This window comes from Camarhynchus parvulus, chromosome 8 (assembly GCF_901933205.1).
Source record: "Camarhynchus parvulus chromosome 8, STF_HiC, whole genome shotgun sequence".
NCBI lineage: Eukaryota > Metazoa > Chordata > Aves > Passeriformes > Thraupidae > Camarhynchus > Camarhynchus parvulus.
This window is the reverse complement of record NC_044578.1, coordinates 6,008,236-6,031,580: the sequence shown is the minus strand read 5'-3', so window position 1 is coordinate 6,031,580 and position 23,345 is coordinate 6,008,236. Positions and strand designations below refer to the sequence as shown.

At 41.1% G+C, this 23,345-nt stretch overlaps 1 protein-coding gene across 3 annotated transcripts in view; it reads right to left on the bottom strand.

Moving 5' to 3' along the window:
* EPS15 (epidermal growth factor receptor pathway substrate 15) overlaps positions 1-19,113 on the bottom strand; it is a 47,140-nt gene extending 28,027 nt beyond the window's left edge. For all 3 annotated transcript variants that reach the window (XM_030953703.1, XM_030953705.1, XM_030953704.1), the window contains exons 1-11: positions 18,910-19,113; positions 12,323-12,364; positions 8,382-8,471; positions 8,020-8,067; positions 6,920-7,015; positions 6,450-6,515; positions 5,897-6,022; positions 5,408-5,467; positions 4,462-4,656; positions 2,888-3,033; positions 1,907-2,066 (exon numbers count right to left, since the gene is read on the bottom strand). In XM_030953703.1, the coding sequence (XP_030809563.1) occupies positions 1,907-2,066; positions 2,888-3,033; positions 4,462-4,656; positions 5,408-5,467; positions 5,897-6,022; positions 6,450-6,515; positions 6,920-7,015; positions 8,020-8,067; positions 8,382-8,471; positions 12,323-12,364; positions 18,910-18,936 (1,056 nt within the window). In that variant the 5' untranslated portion in view covers positions 18,937-19,113. The remainder of the gene's footprint in view (positions 1-1,906; positions 2,067-2,887; positions 3,034-4,461; positions 4,657-5,407; positions 5,468-5,896; positions 6,023-6,449; positions 6,516-6,919; positions 7,016-8,019; positions 8,068-8,381; positions 8,472-12,322; positions 12,365-18,909) is intronic.
* Between the last annotated feature and the right edge of the window lie 4,232 nt (positions 19,114-23,345).

Genomic DNA, 23,345 nt, shown 5'->3' with positions numbered 1-23,345 from the left:
TTACTACATTGCAACATGCATGCAAAACAGCACCTCCAGTTTTTAAAAGTTGTAGTAAAAGGAAATTCCCATCAAAATTCTTTGAGAGGACCTTACAAAAAAACTTTTATTTTTATGGCTTGTCATGCAAGTGGTGACTACAAACAGTTCTGGGTCAGGAAACACAGCAACAGGTTTTAAACCACAATGAAATACCATTTTACTTACTGATATTTCTGCTGCCACCTTTGTATGGGTCAACTCAGAAGATGAAGCCTAACAAGGTGTTTTGGGGTTTTTTTTACCATGTACACCACATCAAGAAAACCAGAAAAAAGCCTATCTCTGCCTACTGACTCAAGCCTTTGAGTTCAAATCTTGAACAATTATCTTGGACAAAAAAGTTCTTTCATATCAACAAGACAACACCTCTTTTGAAAAAGCTCAAAATGAGCTGAAGGTTCAGCTCAATTTAGTAAAAATCCTCTTGTTCAGGATTTACAGAGCTAATTGAAAGCTAACTTACCTTCTTACACAATATTCTCACTCATCACTTAAGTTAGTAATGAAATAAAAATCCCACTGATGTCTTTGAGAGTTTTACAAAATCAATTTACATCCACAGAACAGCAGCAACCAACATCTAATGCTTTCTAATCACTCAGTTTTCTGTGCTATCTTCAGTAAAGCCATGGGAATTAATCCTAATGACAAATGCCAAATGCCACATTGGGCTACTACTCTGTCACCACTTCCCCTGCAATTTCACCAGGAAAACACAGAATTTTCTCTTTTCAGTTTAAGCAGCCCACAGCAGCAGCCCCAGAGGTCTGGGCTCAAGGGAGAACCCCAGGGTTACTCTGGATGAACGACATCGGAAATCAGCAGAACTTGAGCAGAACTTGACACCTGAGAGAAGTGCTGAGCTCATTCATGACTGTGTGAGAGTCTTAGAAGGATGCTCATTATTAAACCAACAGACAGTAAATATTAGAAAAGCAAAGTTTCTCTAACCTTGAGAAAGCAGAGTTAACAAACTGACAGAATAATAAGGATGAAAAGCAGAGTGGTGCAGAATGGAAAAAACAGTCCAAACTAGAAAAGAGACATAGAAAGGAAAGCAAACATACAAAAAAGATTAGTAGAGTTGCAAATAAAGCAATTACTTTTTAAAAACAGAATGCAAAAACAAATTAGGTACCAGTTACAGAAACTCAAAAAGTAGTGCCAAATTTTGAGTTTCATTTTTCCAGGTATGAATTTTTCATTCTGTTTAAGAAAGTTGTAGAATTAGGTCAATGTATTGCACAACCAAGAAAAGATAACTCACATCAGACTTCATGATGTGTAAAACACGTAAGAGTTTGTGATGACCTCTACCATTCTGATAGCTACAAATTGAACTGCTGAGGTATAGCTAACTGCTGAATTAAGATAGATGGCAACCAACACACTATGGAGATATCTAAATTATTTGTGAGGTATAAAATGGGGGACCATTTACTTTTAAAACTTTAAATTACTCTAAACTTTTAGTTCACATTGTTTCCAAACCTATTAAAAAAGATTTGATGTCAAAAAGGTAACTGAACACATTAGGAGAAAAGCAGTGAACTTGTGCATGTCACTTCAGATGGAAACTCAAATTTCTTTAAAATGGGAGCAGAAGGATTATTCTTTCAGAAGCGAAAATAATGCTTTCCCAACATAAGATCTCTCTGCTTGGTTGGCAGGTGTAATAAATGGCAGCTTCATTTTGAAATATGGATGGAAGTTTTTTGTCAATTCTTTGCACCTAAGATTTGTTTACTTCCTGATACTGTGATAAATTTAAGGTATGCAGCATTCGAGGTTGCTTCTTGCGTAGCCTTTGAAATTAACATTATTTGTTGGAGATGTACACCAAAAATGCCAAACCCATCCTTACCTTCTGTAAACTGACACCCCTGTCTGAAGGTGGAATCATCTCTGGAGTCAGAGCCTGAGGAGGATCAATGCCCTTTGTTAACTTCTGATTAATTAAATGGAAAGCCAAAGCAAACTGTTCCTTTGAAAGCTTCCCGCAGTCCTTGGTGTCACAGAGAGCCCTGCACAGAGATGCACACGAAATTAAAAAAATCTTCATTTCTCCAAGTACAGCCCTATTTAGTGTAGTTGCTGTCATTTACAAATGTGAGAATTTCTAGGGTGTACCTCCTCTCCTAGACCAAAACTAGAGGCATAGGAAACATCACTCAAACACACATAGCCACTTTCACTTTGCATGTTGGGGCCCACAGCTGTGCTCTGGTGAAAAGCACAACCAGGGCTGTAGGTCACTAGCAACACCTTCAGAACCAACACAAGTTTATTTACATTTTCCTGATTTTCCTAAATTAGCAGTTGTGTTAACCATAACTTGGGGAAAAAAAAAAGTTGCTCCTATCAGTGTGCCCAGCAACAACTCATGGCACAGAAAGAATTAAAAATCATTGACTGCAATGAAGGCATTTCTGTAATGAATAATGCCAAATAAATGCATTTCTGTAATGAATAATGCCAAATAAATGCATAGCTGTAAGGAAAGACATGTTGTAGAATGAGATGGGACATAAATCTCGTATGCTAAAAATTTTATAGAAACAATTCCCTTTCCCAGTACATGAGTAGGATCAGTGATCAGATACCTGTGATGATATGACGTCTTAAATACACAGGGATAGCTGAAGTGCAGCATTTGTAACAATCTGTGTTCAGGCATAAACCTGATTTCCACCCATTTCTGTCCCAGAACAGAAGCAAGTAAGTTATCACTGGTTATACAAAGGCCAAGCTATTATTTACAGAAATGTCACTTTCAGAAATGCCAGCATAGCAAGAAGTGAGAACTATGCCATCATCTACACAGCTGTCACAGGAAAAAACCTACCAGATATGTGCAAGGAGAGCAGAAGGCAGTCCTGTTTTCAGGAATAGTTCTCTGGCTTCCACACCTGACACAAATCCATCCATGTCCTTGTCAGTTTTCACAAAGATCTCATCGTACTTAATTTTGTCTGCAGGCGACACAACCCACTGAAGGGGGGTGAGGATGGAAGGGAAAAAACCAAAACCACAACACTAAGATACAGGCAAGTTCTGTTTCCAGTTCAGACTTACATAATTCAAGGACTACAGCATAGATTTTAAAAAAGTGATACAGGTGCCTAGCTCACGAACCAGTTTTATCCTCCTAAACAGACATGCAGAGATCCTCAAGCAACTGCAAAAGTAGAAGCTTTTCCCTCAGGAAAGCAGCCAGGCTGCTTGGTGCTGCTCTGTCCCTTTGCCTATGGAACCAAGGCATTCCTTGGAGGCTGGATCTCCTCCCTCATCCCTGTGCTCAGTCACAGTCCTGCTGACTGTTTGACTCTATCAATTTTATTCTCCTTTACAGAGCTGGGAAGCTTTAGCTGGAGGGACTGGAGAGCTGCTCAAGCCCAGGTTGTTAATAGCTGGACACATTCTAAACTGAAAAACTTACATCTGAACAAGGTAAAGATGGAAATTAGAGCCACTTCTGTTACTTGAGCAATTTTTCACAACATTCAGCTAACATAAAGATATCTGGGTCTTTTTGAGTGAGAACAGCTTCAAGTGCATGTATGGATGCTAATTAATTTCAGTGCACACAGACAATTAACAGATGACTCCCAAATGGTGCTGTATACAAACTCGCCCAGAATTGCTTTGTAATACATACAGCAAGATAATTTCCAGGTTAAAACCTTGGCACCTCCAAAATTTAGATGCCAGTTTCTTACTGATTACTCAAATAAGGGTACCCAAATGTCCAAGCTGCATCTGATGCATTAAGTACCACAATTCTTACCTTAAATACCCTTATCAATGCTTTTTTCTTGTTTTGAATATAACAAGTTATATATAAGCTACTTGGAAAGACATTTCCCAACTTCTGGACTCTAAAATGATGAGGAGTAAATAAGATATCTGGGGACAGTAAGAGGCATCAAGTTGCCTAATAATCACATTTAGAACAAAAATCAAATCTCCACCTTTCATTTTCTTTTTCCATTGCTTGCATTTATCTATTCCATTTTAATTCTCCAAATTGCACCCATGCACACACATACAAGACTGCCACAATCTGTTTTAAGAATGTGTCCACATTCCAATCAGTCCTCATCCAGAAAACTTGTGCTCCGCAGATGTGTCCCTGGACCACTATTTTTTTTTTTTTGAGCTTGAAATAATTTGTTCTAAAAATATCTTCAAAATCTGTACTAAACAGTATTTTTTTATCCAATGATTTATATCTGAAGACATCTAGGAAAAGTAAAACAGGGTAAATTTTACACCTCCCCATCTGGTCTTCCCATCAGCCTCCTAAAACCAACAAACAGGGCAAGAAGCAAACTAAAAACCTGTTCATGTCTCTTCATAGAGGCAGTCTCTGAAGCACAGAGCTAAGAGCAGAAACCTTCTAATACTTCAGAACTGTACCTGTGTTAATGGTGTTTTGGCAGCTAAAATGCCCACAGGTGGCAAGGACTGATGAGATTCTTTGGTAGAAGATGGTATTAATGGCATTGCTCCTGGAACACTGAGAGGTTTTCTCTTGGATGGTGGCACCAAAGCTGCAGGCAAGGACATTGGCACTGGTTCTTTCTCCAAAGCACAGTATACCAAAAACATGGCCTGAACAAGAAAAAAAATGGTGTGTGGATGTAAATATATTAGAAATATATATACATATATAGGGAGAATTCATTAAAAAATAACTTTGTAGTATTTTTTCATTATGTTTCCCCTTCACAAGCCTCTCAATCGATGCAGCTCATTGCCTTCTAAATTGTGTTTTCACTATCACTTTCTTTTGAGGATCAGTGCTGAGCAAGTGAAGTTCAGTATCTTTTAGAACATTAAAATAATCTTCCAAGCTTGTGCCAGTACTTGTGGAATTTTATTTGAGAGAAGACTTCAAACACTTTAATTTATCACCATTTTCTCACAAATTGCTCCACTTAGCATTTAATTCTTTTCTTGTGGCCATCTCTAATTTAACACTTCTTACATTATTTCATCAGTCCTGGCTTTAACAGTGTTAAAATTCTAACTTACTACAAACTTTCCTCAAGGATACCTTGAGGCATTCAAGTTCTATAAATACTGAAGGTTAAGGTAAAACTCAGTGCAAACACTCAAGTGTCTCATGGGACAACAGATCTCAGGTGTAAGTTTTTAATGGCTCATCTAACCCACAAAGAAAGTTACTGCTGTGTACTGAGACACATTCAACAGACAGAAACATTACACAGCACTAAAACTTGATTAAGGACTCTGAGTAAAGATAATACATGAACCACACAGTCAGAAATTAATATACAGTGCATCTATTTTAAACCCTGCCACCAGGCTTTCAAAACCCCAAGAGGCAGAAGATACTTACAACTGCAAATTCATCTCGATCCAACATTCCATCACGGTCAATATCACTCAATTCCCACACCTACCAATAAAAAGCAGAATATAGGGATCTTTGACTAAACTGCAGCAGTTTCCTACTTAAAACCTCATTAAAAACAAACATGAGAACAGCCTCCCTCCACCATAGCTCCAGTTCTATTAACAGCATTAGTTTCCAGTGAACAATGTAAATCCACATAAACCACAGAAAAACAGAGAGATTCTTAAGTTGGAGACAGAGTCACCCAGCCTGACCCAAGTGTTAAAGAGTACACATAACTGATAAACTGCAGCTGGAGGTGATCTATCCAAATAGCAAAAGAAATTTTATTTTTCTGTTCAAAAGTCACACTCCATAAAATCTAATATAAAAGGCTCATTACTACAAATCTTCAATTTGAAAAACAGTTATTGCTGAGTGCAGCACAGGTATTAGTTGTGGACTGACAATTAAGAAGAAAGATATTCTTACTCGTCCTAAGATATCCACTGGCAGTTTTGAGTTGAGGAGCACAGGTTTCACCTTATCCCCTGACAACAGGCCATTCACTGGATTTAGGCTGTCAAAAATAGAATCATACTTGACCTTGTCTTCCAGCTGCAGGGGCAGAAGAAAAATATTACTTATGCAAACAGTCACATTCATAGCATAAGAGGCAGAAGTTCTTTCAAAAGTGTGAACTTTTTTTGATAAAGACACATTGCAGTTCCTGATGCTTATAGGAAAACATCAAAAAGATGCTATTTTTAAGTCAAAGACTCATCAAAACCCTGTGAGATTTCTTCTTCAATTATTTTCATGACTTCATGTAACAACCTTTTTTTTTTCTTTATTTTAAATTTCTAAACATGAGGAGATTTCCCAAGAGTCAAGTGTTCTTATTAAATTAGGTCTATTAGCCCAATTACAAATTTGACAGGAATGGTAACTATCATACTTTAGAAATGCAGCATTAGATTTTTCTAAGACAGGTTTTCCTGCAAACCAGATAACAGTTCTAGGTAACAGCTAATATTTAGTTTACCTTTACAGCCCATGGTAGATCACTTGATGCTGTTCCACTGAGTAGCAAAGGACTACCAGTATCAGTCTAAAGAAAAACAAGGCAAAAAATCAGCAGACACATTAAAAGAGATGTGATTCTGACTTTGCAAAACCACCCCCTTATTTGAGAAGCTGCTTCTCAAAGCCAGAACTACATTTTAGTCATTCATACCAAAATTTAGAGCAGAAAATTTAAAATGTTTATTCTATTAAGGACAACACTAACAGAACAAATACCACATATCTCCAAATTATACACAATTTTATATTCAAATCCCCACTAGAACATGTAGCAGCTTATTCCATGCTGCTTGATTTTTTTCCCTGGTGTAGGGCCCCACTGCCCTACAACATCACCTTCTGAAGTGTTTGGTATTTACACCAAACCTTCCTAATTTTTCACTTAAAAGCAGTTCTTAATAATATGTTCAATTAAAAATGAAATCTTACAAATCTTGGTGGAGGAACAGGCAAGTTAAGACTACTCAGGGAAACATCCAATCCATTCTGTGCACAGGCTACAAGTCGCAGAGCCACGAAAAATTCCTGCAGGGAAAAGAAAAGAAACTTTGAAGGGTTTATAATATGAAAAAAAAGAGAAAAATATATATTATATATTAAAATATATATTAAAATATAATTTTAAAAGATAGTAAAATTTCAGAAGACTTAAGAGCTTTTCTAGTATCACTATATAGACGATAAGTTGCACATGGCTTCAAAGGGGGACAGAAAGTGACAGAAAGCAGCAGCCAGCAAAGCTGCATTCCTTCTGTAAGAAAAAGTTTGCAATTAATTTTCCAATAATTTAGTAACTTCCTAGCCAGTGCAGTCAGTTCTGAGCACTCAGTTCTTCTATAACAGAACACTGAAAATTTGAAGTGTAATTGCAGCTGTTTATCTTGGAGGAACTGAGCTGATCCCACAGATGGTTGATGGAGCAGAAAAAAACAGAAAAATAAACCAAAAGAAGCCCAAAAAACCCCAAAATTGTTTTGTAGACATTACAACCTCCTCCTCTTCCTACCATGGGAAGAAGCAGTTCCCTCTCCACAGACTGTTATTTATATTTCAAATCAAACAGCAACACACATTAGAACTTGTGGTAGCACCACTGTGATGAAAATTTTGTCCCCACACTGCTCATTGTCACAGCTTGGGAAGGACAACTCCAAACAGAATCTACCAATGGCAAGTCCACCAAAATTAAAGTAATATGAATTTTGAAGATTTTACAAGAATTTTAATTTCTGCATTATGTCCTACAAGATTATGTGGCAAAAGTCACCTTCTTTGTAAATGCAGTACATTAAACCTTAAATTACTTCTCAGCAAACTGCACAGCTACACATCAGCCCATTTTACAACCTGGAGAAAATCTGATGAGGCAGCTGAAGGCTGTTTAATTTATTGTAGCTTCCACTCAAATGGGAATTACTTAGCCAGTCAAAATTAGAGAAAAACTGCTTTCCTGAACCAAAAATTTCAACTTTCATCTTGTTTCAAGGCTGGGTAATGGTTAGAGTCATGCACCACATAAATAATCATACCTGTTTGTTCAGGATACCTTTGCCATCAGTATCAGCTAGGTCCCAAATCTGAAACATAAAAATAATAAACAGTTCACAGCACTTCAGAGGAAGCTGGCAAGTCCTCTCTCTATTTATAATGGACTCTTGAAGGAATGTTTACATCTTAACTTTCATGATAGCACTTAATTGTGGTGACAAATGTAAATATTGCAATAATTTCCATGACTGGATAGAAACTATTGGAATTATTGGATAGAACAACTGAAAACACATTAGGGAAGATCATGTATCCTGTAGTACTACTAAGTATTTTAATTTAAACAGGATACTATCTGAAGCAAGGAGACAGAATAATTAAATAAAGAATTGCCATTAAATACCTTTCCAAGTACCAAATCTGTCAATCCAGACTTTTTCAAGAAAACAGCTGCATCAGAAGCTAATACTCTTCCAGCATTAGCAGAATCAACCTGGGGGAGAAAAAAATCCTCACATGACAAACTGGCTTTTGAATTGATGCCATCTCTTTACACAGGCTCTCAAAAAGCTACAGAAGAATGCTCCAGTTAACAGTCATTCTGAGGACTATCTTCTGAACCTATCTAATTAGTCCCTCCTAATCACAGGCTTTTCTTCTCAATGCCATCAAAACATGTGATTTTTAAGAACAGAGAATTCCAAGGTTTGATTACATTTCATTGTCCAGCTCTGCATTCATTACTGTTAGGGTCTGAAAAAGAAAGCTCTGCTTTGAAGATACCTTTACCACCACAGCAGAGGGAAATACTCCCTAAAGTGAAATTTATTTACACAGTGAAGAAGTTGGTGATATTGGCAGCATACCAATCAGCATGCATTTCTCCCTGGATCAATAGAGAGATCATTAAAACAGAGAGTTATTCAAGTTCTTAAGTGGAAACGGTATCTAAACCAAACCTTTTCAAGTGGGGAAAGAAAAAGGAAAACTTACATCACCTACATGGTGATGGTAAGGGCAAGGAAAATAGAGGAAAAGCTGAGAGACCTTGAGAGCCTAAAGAAAAGGATTCTTAAAAAGGGCACAGTATGGAAAATAGGACTAAAGGTTATCTTCAGTCAATTCAGACTGTCAGCCTTACTACAGCCCACAGGTAGGGCGATGATGATGACAACTGCACCATTTCCAGTCTCACAGCTCTGTGTTTAAACAAAGGCCATATTCAATATTGTGTTTGGAACACAAGACCAGCTGCCCAAGCTCACAGCTGCAGTACACACAAGGTGCTCAAAGCTAACAGCTTCCCAAGATGGGATTAGAGCTGGCTCCTGAAAGACTCAGGGGAATTTATCATTTGGAAGGAATGCTGCAGCAGTTGTCTGTAGATACCTCTGAAAGGGAACAAAACACTCTGAAATCCCCAAATCGTAATTTAATATGAGAGTGAAAACAACTATTGTTTTTAACATAACCAGTATGATTTTAATTAGGAGAGAGCTTTTCCTGTAACTGAGGATGCCCTGGTCAGAGCAATAAGGTTGCAAACACTACAGTCCAGCAGTTAGGCTGAGTTATGGGAGAGCTGTTCATCTATAGGCACAAAGCTGCCAAGACAGAGCATCAAACCTCCTTTTAAATAGTGGAGTTGACCTTGCATGTAACACAACAATCTTGGCATCCACTCAGAAAACCTCCAGCCTAGCACTCCTCCTTCAAGCAAGTCAGAGAACACCACAGCATCAGCTGTGTTTACTTTTCAGTTCCCCAAGTCCAAGCCAGAAGAAGGTGACTTTAAGGGATTTAAGCAGGATTCTTACTTAACCCAATACTGATCTAGTTTATTTTTGTACAATTAATTATCAAAACCTTAGTAACTAATTTTTTAAAGGGCTGATTTCAATTTCTTTACAAATTATTGAGTCTTGAGTGCTAGGGTGGGGTTACTTATGTTTGATTATTGCCCTGGGATGATTGCTGATATTTATCACTTATACACCAGCTTGGCAGAGCTTTTGCCCTGATGTGTAAGGAGCAGTTTCCACAGCTGCATCAGCCAACAACCCCCTTGTTACAGCCTGTGTTTTGGAGCACCAGGAATTACCAAAAGTTACAAACATACATCTGATGTGATTAGAGCACAAGGTTACAGTGAGAAGTGCTCCAGCTCAGGACTCATCAAGAATTCAGCACTGCTTCCCTGCTGCACTGCATCATGTGATTAAGTAATTTCCTAGTGCTTTATGACAGGTATTTAAGTTTATCCTTTAACCTCACCCTGCTTTGAGTCAGTCTATAAAAGGTTAAACAGAAAAATATTTATTTGAAAGAAAAGAGTGCCTACTGAAAGGTTGAGGTTCCAATCTCATTCTAAGTACAAAGGGCAGGATTTACACCCATTTCACAACACGCCTTTTGCCAGATGAATTCCTTTAAGTTTGTGATAGAACTGGAAGTGTGCTCAGCATCAGAGTTGTTCCAGGTGATGAATTTATTCATATAAAAGCACACTCCACCAGCACCATAAGACAAAGTGGGAAATGTCTCCCTGGATTTCTGTTTTGAAATCTGACATCTCCTTATCTGAGGAATGGAAGGGAAAAGTTCCCGAGTGGAACTGAAATTCTTCAGACATGTTTGAAAGCTCCTCTTTAGGAAAAATCCTTCCAGCAAAGAGTTCATCTGAGCAAGTCAGAAAAATAATCCTCTGGGAAACAAATCCACTGGCAGCACTTCACTAACAGTAACATCATGTTTAAGGAATCCTTGTTCCTGTACACTAGTGAAACCACTAGACAACAAATAGTGCTCTAGTTTCACTAGGCTATGTATTCCAACAAATGGAAGACACTGACTTAGCAACCAGTATCACATTTGTGCTTCAATTCAGCTCCTTTATCCGAGTTTTTGCTCTACACTTCAGTGGCTGAGCAAATGCAGTCAGGAGGAAGAGACAGAACAAGGCAAAGGTGGTACCTGACAGTCAGAGTCAGGACTGAGCTGGCAAGCACAATGTGCAGAACAATCAGTTCCCAGCCTTTTCTTGTGCCCTTATAATGATATCTTAAAATAAGGGACCCTCCTAAGGTTTTTAATCCAATGCCTAGAGACAAACACACAGTGGATTTGTCCATCTGAAGAAAAACTTTCTGAGGGTGATACTATCTCCTTCAGCCACCAGGAGCCATCTGAACTTTGATCAAGGTAAACTCTCTCTTCTTGTTTAGCAATTTCAAATCTGCTACTGTCATGCAGTGGAGAAAATCCCTTACTGAAGTACAATGGCAAGCCCAGACTTCAGGCATCACTGGCTGATACACCTGAGCTGCTGTTTTTTGCACTTGATAATGGGACTAATCTTCTAAGCACAATCTGAAAATAGGGCATGGATAGAAATCATGGCCTTGTCCCTCCCCCAGCACATAAGTTTACATTCTGATGTTGACACACAGAAGAAGCTCCTAAATAAGGAGGTCATATACACCATAACCTGTCTTAGAGGAGCATTACTAGTTGCACAAAGGAAAAAAAAACGTGGTTGGTTTTTTTCTTCAATTACTCAACAGGTGTATTACAAAACAAAATTACTTGAAATTGTTTTATACCAAGTAGTTTAACTTCCTTGAAAATTTTTTCAATACATTTGTACAATAAAGTACATTATGTACATGACAGAAAATACTGTTATTACAGAATAGGTGAAACAGCTATTTTTTAAAAAAAGTTGTATTTATAGGAATCAAGACATCTTGGTGTCAGAATACAGAAGACAAGGGATAAATAAAATTTATATTCTTATATTTTATTAATATGTAGTTTTTATTTTTGCATCAAGTAGTCAAAAGATGTGCATCAGTCGAGTGAAGCTGCAAGAATACAGGCATTCTTTTTGCATTCAGTGGCCTTCTATCCAAATTTCACTCCTTACAACATCCTGTGATTAACTCCGGGGATATTCTGAGAGAGAATCAAGTTTTACATTGTGCTAACTGAGCTACAAATGCAAGAAATTCATCTTCACTTGTAAAAAGTAACCAAGAACATCAATACAGCATTTTTAAAGAATTTACTCCACCTCAAAACCTCACAGTCTGTTAGAACAGTCAAGTGATGGACGTCATACACACCTGACAGTTCCCTAGAAAATAAGGGTCATCTTACAAATATTAAATTTATACTGACAGAGCTCAGACCTACATGTTAGCTACTATAAAAATACATTTTAAAGCACTATTATTTTTCTTGAACTTTTATTGTTTACACACTGTTGATCAGGCTGAGTCTATAGCAAAAGAATATCAATTCTTTAAAATCCAGATGAGGTCTGTTCTTTCAGAATATACATACCTGTCGATAGAATTTCTCATACACAGGATTTGCACTCGATAGCTGTAAAAGAGACACAGAGGAAAAATGAGCCCTGGAGATCCATATTTCAATTTCCCTCTCCCTGGACACATAAAGATATAAAACACACTCCACTGGTCTTCAAAGAAGCATTAAGGATTTATTCTGTACAATGACGATGAACTAGGACAGCTCCTCGTGCTGTAACTTTTCCAAGACTGACTTCTTGTTTTGCAGTCATTGACACCACCCCAGATCAGATTTCCCTCAGCCAGGTCACCAGGTGAGGCTGTGTGAAACAGGAACTCTTAGGCAACATTGCCTGGGGGCAAAAGCAGAAACCTGAAACGACTCAGGCTAGGAAGTGCTCTCTAATATTAGAGTACAAAGCAATATTATTTTATTTCACTGTCCTCTGCATAATTCTTTAGAATTTATGTAATATGCTACCAGTCTGTAAAATTTTCAGTTACCCAAATTAATCCCTGGATTCAAAACCAAACCCACAGCAACAGTACCACATTAAAATAGAATAATATTCTAACTTTGGGTTTTGTAACTTGAACCCTTGTTGGGGATAACTTCTGCCTTCATTCCACTGCCCTCTACCAGACATTAGGGCTCACCTAAAGTTAAGTGGACAAGGATAAAACAGCTTCTTTGGAAAAGGCTCTTTCTTTATTTTTAAATTATTCTTAGAAATGCAAAAAAAAATGTTGTCAATCACATCTTTGAAAAAACCTTTACTACAGGTTGTATAAATGGTTGACAGTCAAATAACACTACATCCATTTTCCTACAGCTGTTCTTTTGCTTGAGCACTCCATGTTCACAGGTGCTGATTATCAGAAAATATTACTAAGAGAAGATGTTGGGTAGAAATTAATTTAGCTTGATCTTGTGCAATTACAAAAAGTGTGCAGCATCACCAGAACATCCTAAATACAAATTATAGAGCACAGCTAGAAATAACAGGAGCGCTTCCATTCGGAGCTTGTTCAGCAAGTATAGTGCCCCAGACACTCAGCTTCTGATTTTCTAGTTGGTTTTTGGCTTTTGTATTCTGCATTTTTTTGGTGGGTTTTGTTGTTGTTGTTTGTTTTGGGTTTCTTGGTGTTTGGTGGGAGGGGACAACAACTGGGACACATAGCTAGAAAGGTTTCATTTGATTACTAGGAGGTGGGTGGGAAAAACTTCTCCCAGAGCCAGACATGAAAAATTACATATGCTGGGAAACCATCATTGGTATTCACTGCAATACCTCCATTTTTATAGCTTAACCTTGCTCTGACTTTGCTCTGGTACCCAAAGACTTTTACTATTTCAGCCATCAACTAAACATGCAGTTACACATCCCTTAAAATAGCCTGACACAATATTTTCAAGTTTTGCCAGCCCTCAGACTGCCACAACACCAATACAACAAACACCTTTCAATCATTTTCCAGCACTCCACAGCACACTTTATTTTCTTACCGAAACCTCACATGCTTTATTTACCCATTCAGATACACTTTGCACAGCAACCTACAGGGGCAGTTCTCCCAAATACTCAAGTATTTGACTTACTAAATGTTACTTCATGAGAAAGTAAAAGTCTAGGCACAAGATAAAACTAAAGCTGTGAGCAGAGAAGCAGAACAGAGCTGGCCAGCGCATCAGCTGGATTCCTGTGCATCATCCCTCTTGCCCAATGTCACCCTTTGTTCAGCCAAATGTCTCCTTATTACAGCCAAACTGATCACTGTCACTCCTGGGCAGGAAACATCATGTTCAAGTCCTGCAATGGAAACACTAAGTGCAAATAATCTTTTCATACAGTACTTAAGAGTGTGAGCCAATAATTCTTTACTTCATTAGTGCTTCCAATATCCATTTTAATATCAGTATGACTGCAGTAACTGGAATTTCCTGTGAATGGAAAAACAGTAGTAAAAAAGTTTCTCAGACTATTTTACTAGTAATAAACTTGTTCTTTCTTCAATGTTTACCCCACAATAAACAAACAAATGCAAATATAATCTAGGATATTCTTCTGGGATAACAAAAAACTACAGTTCAACACCTTTCCAAATGCTACCTTAGAATTTACCTGGCAAAATTCTTTTTATGGGATTTGTAACAACCATGTGCAGAGTAAATTCAGCTTGTTTTAAATGCAAAATGAGGCAGGGACGAAAGGTCAGATTCCAGTGTATAAAAATAGAAAGACATTATTATGGCTCCATTTCAAAGTTGATCACTTCATAAGGGTAATGTGTGTTGTAGTAATTACAACCTTTGATACAAACCTATGAACTTTAGAATGATAACCTAGGAAATAACAAACACCTTCAGGGACACCCATCTTTTTCATCTTCTGTTGTCAGTCAATCCCCATGTTTTCATGCCCCTGGCAAATTCCCATTTAGGTGTAATAAGATACTATTACCAGTCTGCCCACCCCATCCAGCCACGACCTTCCTTCCAAAAGGGCTTAAAAACAAACAAACAAAAGCTGTCCATTGAGAAAAACAAAAGTAATTTCCCCTTCCAACCCCAATGAGGTAACAGGGGAGAAACAAGCTATTCTATCCTGATGAAAATCCAAAATACCAATTCTATCACAACACAAAGCTCTAGGACTCATTTTAAGAGTTTCCAAAAGACACAATCTGGCCTGAAATGTTCTTCCTGTAGTTAGCCAGCCAAAAAGCAGGTAAGCTCAAGGCAAGCTGATTTCCTTACAATGCCATTTCAAAACAATAATCAACTTCTCTCTTTTTCCTCTATTGCTTTATTGTCTTAGCTGAAGTGTTTCAGGGTGAAGCTTTCTACTACTTTCAATTGTATAACCAGGAATATCTCCTACAGCAATAACAAATGTAAAGAAAATATTTACTATAAATTTCTACACAATTATTACCAAGTACTTTAAAATGGAGCACTTTCTTTCCCATTGAACAGCTGAAGCAGGCACAAGAACTGCTGTCTTCTCTCTGCAGAGATGTCTGTCACTGCATAATTAGAAATGGTTCCATTTAATTTTCAAATTGCTACAGAAAATCTCCACCATCTTCTAATCAGTAACAAAGCCTGTGCAAAATGAAAGAGTAGCTGTGCTGCCTTTTAAAAGGCAGCTTCTCTCTAACATGGTGGATGCAATACCAACCAAAAAAATTAGGTTCTATCTGCTTTAGGAGCAGTCAGTCCCCTCTATGTGCAGGTTAAAATATGCACATGCATAGTCTGCTTTCTTCATCTGTAGGACAGAAAGAGGAACAACAGGTTCCTCATTCCACTAAAAATTACGAACTCTGATCTTTATTTAACAATTTTGCTGATTTCTTAAAAAAACAAAAACAAACACCAAAAGTTTGCAAGAGACCTCAAAATCTCTGGCTCTAGATTATACATAATATGTTCATTACTATGACGGCATCATTCATACTGCAAGTATGTGGATCCTGTTTATTCCAGTAACAAGACCTTAATCCTGGCAATGTGTGCAGGAGACAGGAATCCATCCAGCTCAGCCTCAGTGTAATACTCCATGTTTTCCTTCAACAACACAGCACAGCATTCTCAACCCTGCAACACAATGCTCAAGTCTAAAATGAGACTTGTAGCTAATTAGGATACAAATTGATATTACATGATTTTGTCTCGTTTACCAAAGCAGCTCGTAACTGTTTCAAGACAATTACCACATTTCTCACAAAAAGCATTTCATCAGGCAGACAAACACAAAGTTACCTTCCTTTTCCTCCTGAGTACTTTACAGTGCTTCCCTGAGCTGCGAGCTTCCCCTTCAATCACAGCCAGTTTTTCAGAATAAACCACAAGTTCTATTTTCAAGAGCAACTAGAAGGTACTGAATGTCCATATTAACCCACCTTTCAAGAAATACCTCTGCCCCATTTTCCACATCTTTAGTTCTTTGTTCTTCCTCTCCTAAATTCCCCATATGAAATTGAGCAACCATCCTTGGAAGGTCAAAACATACAACCCCTTATACTGGTTATAGCTTAATTTGACTTCTCCAACAACAGATGACAATCTGTGAGATCGGTCAGTTCCTTCTCATTGCTGTTGTTTGCTTGTTTCCAAACTAAAGGCAACCACAACAAAACACTCCCGTGGTAGAAGTTCCCTTAGAAGTTCCACATTAAATTCACAGTTGTGCATGCCTTCAGCAAACGCAAGTGGCAACAAGATGTTCCAGAATGGGTTCAAACTGGGGAGATTAAAAAATACTTCAGATATTTACTATTACAGGGAGAGAGGAGGAGGAGATAATCACCTTCAGTTTGCAACCCTTGTTCAAGCATACTTGCTGTAATAAATTTCACTACAGCTACACAGTCCTGAAGTATTTTTACTAATCAGTGAAAAGAATACAATTAGCACAGAAAAGTTTCAAATTACTGAAATTACAGCTTTGATATTCAAATAAAGGACATACAGCCCTCTCAGACACTGCAGCTGCAAAGCCACCTGAAAATATCCTCATCTCAGCTGGAAATACCCAACGTCCCAGCCATGCTAAAGCAGTGTCAAACCAAGCACAGGAAGGGGAACAGAAAATCGGACCCAGTAGTGAGTTTGAGTGCAGGTTCATGTGCCTCCTGCTTTCTCCATGTGACCTGGAGCAGATCGTAGTGATGTGCACAACTTCACTGCTGCTGTCCGTAACCGATCTCAGTGCAGCCACCACCGCACTCCCCACCCCCATGCCCTCATTTTCACTTCCTCATGCTCCTCAACAGATTCTGGACACTTCAACACTTGTGAGGACCTTTTATAACCCAAAAATCCCACATGTTAGAGCCTACATTGAAAAGAATTATCTTCAGGCTTGCTTGACTTCCTAAGATGATTCTTATGCAACACAAGAAGAAAAAACAAACAAGCCAAAAAAAGAAATCCCCGCACAAATGGTCAGCACACAGAAATATCTCCCTCAGTTTAACCACTGTTGTAAGCTGCAGCCACAATGGTTTTAAGGATACTGGCAATTTTTCTGCTTCTGTCAACATTATCACATTTGTATTTAGTCCCCCATCCACGTGACCAAAAAAGTAAAGAAATTCTACAATGAAAGGATTACACAGCCTGTAAGCAATAATGTCTTGCTGTAGAACACACCAGAGCTGACACCCCACTCCTCTCCCCAAATCAAGAGACAGAGCAGCTCCGTGAAAACTTATTTCCCTTCAGTAAGCAGATGTTTAAAGCTTTTTCATTTACTTGAAGACTATTAAGAGACTCAGACAATGCTAACTTAGCCATTTTAATATAAAGCAAGCTTTCACAGAAAGTACCATACTTCATAACTCTATATCTTTAGACTCCTAAAGACACATTTGTTTTCTCCATGTATTTGCTCACCTTTTCACTGAACTACCCCATCTTTCCTTGAAATGCTTGATAATCTCAAAAGTGAGCTATGTAAGTAATTGCAAACTTGTGTAGCCTTGCTGCCAGATTTTTAAGTTTACTTCCATGTGCTTAAGCAATTCATTGAGCTCATTTACCCGCTTTGCTTTCTGTAAATGTCACAACTGGCTATCAGACTGAAGCATCCCAAGCCAGGAGGGTGAACCAATAGGCACACCTCAGCCTTATGTCAGGCAGGAATGGGAATTTCTAATCTCACTGCTAAATGAAATTAAAAAGTACCAAAAAGTGCCGTTCGTTAGCTATTGCAGCTCTAGGGAATAAGACACGATCCTAACGGTATAGAATAACCTGTGTGAAGTGATTCCATCACCGCCAGGAAAAAATGCGAGCAACAAGGATTGAGGTGAGGTGAGGTGAGATGACAGGAGCACGAAACAGTGCCAGAGTCTCCAAGTTTTTAGGGCCATCACCTGCACAGCTCTTCACTCTAAGGCACCTGTATGAGCACTACGTGACAACAGTGTCCCCACACCACGGGGCCCACCAAAACCAAGGTAAAACCATACTGCAAGCAGTATCTGCGGAGACAGGCTTCTGTTAAAACAAGGAATTCGTCGGTCCTTCGCAGGGTCAGCTGCCCATGCTCTCACTGCCCCGGAGAACCCCCCGATGCCGGGCGTGCCCGCGGGGCTGGCACCGGGTACGGACACCTTAACCCGGCGCTATCGCCTTTCAGCCCCTCCGCGAACGCTCCCCGAGCCCGCCCGCCCTCGGCGTTCCCGGGACGGGGCTCGCTGGGCTCCAGCCCGGCGCCCCGAGTCCTACGGAGACAAAAGACGGACCGCGACCGCCGCCGGCGCAGCCCCGCCCGCCCAGGGCCGCTCCCCGGCCGGGTCTCCCCAGCCCCGGGCAGAGGCACCTGCGGCCGGGCGGGACCCGCTCCCCGCCCGTGGCACCCCCGGGTCGCGGCGCGGGGCTGCCCGTCCGCCTCCCCTCGCTGCCGTTCTCCCTCCCTTCCTCCCTCCCGCAGCCACGGACACACCCCCGCCCCGCCGCCACCTGACAGCGGCGGGGCAGCGCTGCGGGGCGGCGGCGTCCGCACAAAGCGCGGGCCCCCGGGCAGCCCCGCGGCGCCCGGCCGCGCCTGCGGCGGGAGCGGGCGGCAGCGGCGGCGCCGCGGGCGGGCCGGGCGCGCAGCCCCTTACCTGTGCCAGGGAGAGGCGCGCGGCCATGCTGTTCCATGCCCCCGGCCGGGCCGCAGGAAGGACGCGCCGGGCCCCGCCACTCGCCGCACAACTTCGGCAACTTCCCCAGCCGGCCCCGGGCAAATCCCGGCACCGGATCCGCGCCCGCCCGCCGGACGGAGCCGGAGCCTCCCCCGCCGCCACACGGCAGCGGAGCCGCGCGCAAAACCGGGCGCGGACATCCGGAGCCGGAGCCCGCTCGAGGCAGCTGCAGCGAAAACCCGGAGCCGGAGTCCTTGGCCTGACATCCCCCCTGCCAGCTCCTGGCCTCTCCCTCACCTTCCCTGTAGGCCCCGCTGCTGCTGGAGATGCTTCCAGCATGGTGAATGGTTGCAGTTCTCCAGTACAGTCATGACACAAGGGGGGAAGTCCCAAAACAGGAGGTGAACCCGGTCTGGGCTCAGTTGCAACAGAATTGGGCATAAGGCCCAGGAGGAAGCAGCGCGTGAGCCCAACAGGATGTCCTGACCCGATGCATCCTCACAGTGGTGAGGAGCAGCCCTGGGCTCAGCCTCCTGCTTCCCTCCACTCACAGGAAATCAGATGCCTGTCCTTCCAACTCATGATTGTACACATCCTTCTGTCCCTCTGCTTGTACTCAGGGCAGCAGTGGCTCTTCTGGGGCGGGTAACCAGAAGAAAGGGATAAGCAACCCTTATGGCAGGAGAAACTATGAGACATCACAGGCAACAAGACACAAAGGAGCAAGCTAGAGTGCGGAGTAAACTGCACCACATTCTCCAAACCCATGGGAAACAATTGCGTATAGACTGGCTGAAAACATTACTTGTGTCACCACTCATTCTCCTGCTCCTCCTGTACCTGCTCACCTCCTCCCACTGGCTTATTTCCACTCCTACTCTGAGCTCTGCACTACCTCAGCATACATCAGTCACTGAGGGCTGAGAGAAAACGTTCCTATTTTTATACTTTAAGCCAAGATGGTTTAGGCACACATTTAAACTTGAAACATGCATTTGGACCAGTAAGAGGAAATTAGCTGAAGTCATACTTGATTACTGGAAAGCCTTCCCTACATGCTTTGTTTTCTTTATCTGTTCGTAATTCTCTACCCCTCTGCATTGTTTTTGTGCTCCTCAGCTCAGTCGTGTGCTCCTGCCCCACCTCTGCATCCTGCCATTCCTCAGCTGGCAGTCATCCTGAGCTCCTAGTGCTCATCATCTGTCCTGAAACGTGGGATCCCTCCTTCCCACCTATTCCTTAATAAAGGTTTTAGAGAAGCTCTGCTTTACCAACCTGATTCTCAGCCATTTTTTCATCAAGAAAAAGAAGATATGGAGGGGAAGAATATAAAAAGCAAACAGAATAAATATAAAAATATTCACACCATTCACATACTCACTGTCACTTCTCTACTCCACCTCACACTTCTCCCATAAGCAAAATCCCTAGAAAACAGCACAGACTTTATATTTCTAGGTTGATTTTTTTCTTCTTTGATTAAAATTGGAATTATATCCCAGGATTATTAATACCTGGAAATTAAACCAGAAGATTGTAAAGCTACAGCTGTGTCTCCTGAGGAGAGCAGTATTTTTGGGAGGGGGCCCCTTGGTAGGCATTTGGAGAGCCTGGGTTTCTGAGCTGCCATGAGCTCATGTGGGTGCCCTTTGCTCGGTCAGCTGTTTCCTTCATCCCTCAGTCTTGCAGCTTGGCAGGGACTGGTGGCCTCTCAGGAGAGAGGTTACACCCAGGCTGATGTGTTCTCACTGTAAAGAGAAGGAAAATGCAAAACAGGGCCCTGGGATCTGGCTCTGGAGTTGGAGGCTTGGTGCCGAGAGCTGCTGTGAGCAGGATTTTGTGGGCAGGCTATCTGGCTCAGCAGTGTTCTTGCTGCTGTTCCCTTTCTCTCCCGGGTGCTGCATCAAGTATTTCCCACCAGGTCCAGGAAGAGACCCAGAGCTGCAGCAAGGCTCTGGAATAAGGGTGTTGAGCCAAGGGACTTGTGCAGGTCAGCCAGCAGAGCTGTGTCATCCCAGAGCACAATAAAAAGCCCCAAGGCCCTCAGAGCAGAACACTTGTCCAGTAGGGAGGTCTGCTCCAGTCAGTCTGCCCCTGAGGGCCTTCCTGAACCTTTGTGTTACAAAATAAACACAACAGACCCTCCGTTTTATCCCCTCAAACTGTGAAGTGCACAGTCTGCATCCAGAGAGCCTTTCCACAGTGTTCTCCAAAGCTGCTGGGGCAGACTCCAAGTTGCACCTGCAGCTCAAGAACAAGCAGGCAGTGCCAGGTACATGGTTATGTACCTTCACCCTGGCTGTGCACACTCAGTCATCAGGCATGACCACTGTGTCCACAGTCAGAGGACAAGAATCACTGAAGGTAACCACTGTGGCCTCTACAAATTAAAATAATAATGAGTTTCATATAATCAACACTGAGTTAATGTGGTCACGTAGATCTGCTGTTGATCATTCTGTGCATCTCACAGACAAATTGTCCCAGATGCCTCCAACCACCTGAGTTAAAACAACCAGCTCAGAGCTTCAGACATCTCTATAACAATCACAACAGCACTTGTCAGCCTGCTGATGGTGAATGATTGTACTGCAGATTTTCACAAATCTAGAATGACAGCTCCCAGAAGAAAAACCAGCTCTCTGCTTCTCAGCTGGAATCGAGATGTCATCACCTGACATTGGATCACAAAACCGGACCTCATACTTACTTTCAGCCGAGAGAAAATCACAGCTACTAAAATTTACTCAAAGCTGTTGGCAGGTTTGCAAAACAATGCCCTCCAATGACCTTCTTGGCTTAGCCATGAGCAGCTCACCAGGGCTTGGCTAGGGTGGAAGAGCTCCTGAAATCTGGAACAGAGGGATTTTCTAAATGTACCTCTCCTCTTATTTCCTCCTCAGTGGAAGCCCCATTCTTCTGTCTCTCTCTTTGCTGACCTCTTGCAATATCTTCTGTGAATTGTGTAAGGAGTGGTGGGATTCTGTCCTGGGTTTTCAGGAAAACTTGTTAAGAACATAAGAAAGTCAAAAGATCAATGAACTGCAACAATCTTAACAGTTTCATTTTATATCTTTTGGCATTCAACATGAATTCTCCTGCAGGAAATGTTTATCTGTAACCAGCTCTGTAAGAATTGCTGTATGTTGATTTTTTGTTGCAAGATCCTCTATTGCAGTGCACTTTATGCCCAAAGGACATGGAAAATAGTATTAGCATGCTTTTATTTGTAAGTGTAATAGGATTTTCTACGATTCTAAGTACTGGCATTTTAACAAATAGGTACGAGATCTCAATGTTCTTTACTGTTTCTTTAAAAGTACAATGCACAAGGTTATGTCTGCACTGGACAAACAAGGGGCTGCTAACAAATCAAAACTAGCCAAATGGCTGGTGAGGACTGGGCCTTGCAGCAGTGCAGTGAGCACAGCAGCAGCACAACCATTTTGGTGCAAATCCCCATGTGAAACACTGTGTAAGAGTATAAAGTGACTTGCTCTGGTACAGCTGAATTTGAAAATGTGCAAGATAGCACAGAAAGGCTCTCCACCAGTCAGAGTCAAACACTAACAACCTTTGTTTTATAGATCTCCAAATATGATTGTTAGTAAAGCTGGTAACATTTGAATCATATCCACTGGTCTCCCCAGAAATAACATCTCAAGTGTCCACCTCTTCCTCTCTTAGAGCTTTGCTCACCCTATGGATCAGCACACAGGCAGCCCATAACAGCACACAGGCATTTAGTGTGATTTGTTCTGCTCGGCATTTAGTGTGACTTGCTCTGCTCGTTCTAGGAAAGGTGTTACTACAGCCCATGAGCACTCTGGAGGCTGAGAGAAGAATGACTCAGCCCTGCCTCCTGCATTCCTGAGCAGGAAATGAGGTACCCAGCTCTCTGGAATTCCAGTGCAAAGCAGAGCGAGAGCTGCAGCATTGCGTATACAGAATCAAGGATTTTAAAGTAAGAAGGATTAAGCCATTTAGGTTTTACAGAACAAAAGGAAACATATGCATCAAAATACAAAATCCTGGCCAGAAAAAGGAATCCCTGCTCTATGATCAAAGACCATAATGCAAAGGAACCTGCCCACAGGCAACAGAGAGCCAAGCAACACCCATGCTCCTGACACAGAACAGCATTTCCCACATCCAGGTTACTGAAAGATCCCTCCTAGAAATAAGGAATATCATCACACAAATTTTGACAACCTTTGGACTGAGGGGACCTTTTATCAGATATATCTGACTACTTTCCAGGACTAGTGACACAAGCTGGTTTAGGAAGTCACCACTGCAGGTGTGCTTTTATCTAGAAATCCACCTCAGGATAAGCCTTGTGTGCTCTTTCCATTTTATGCAGCTGCAAGTTTTCTCGACAAAGGGTTACAGATAGGCTGCTATGTTTTAAGGTC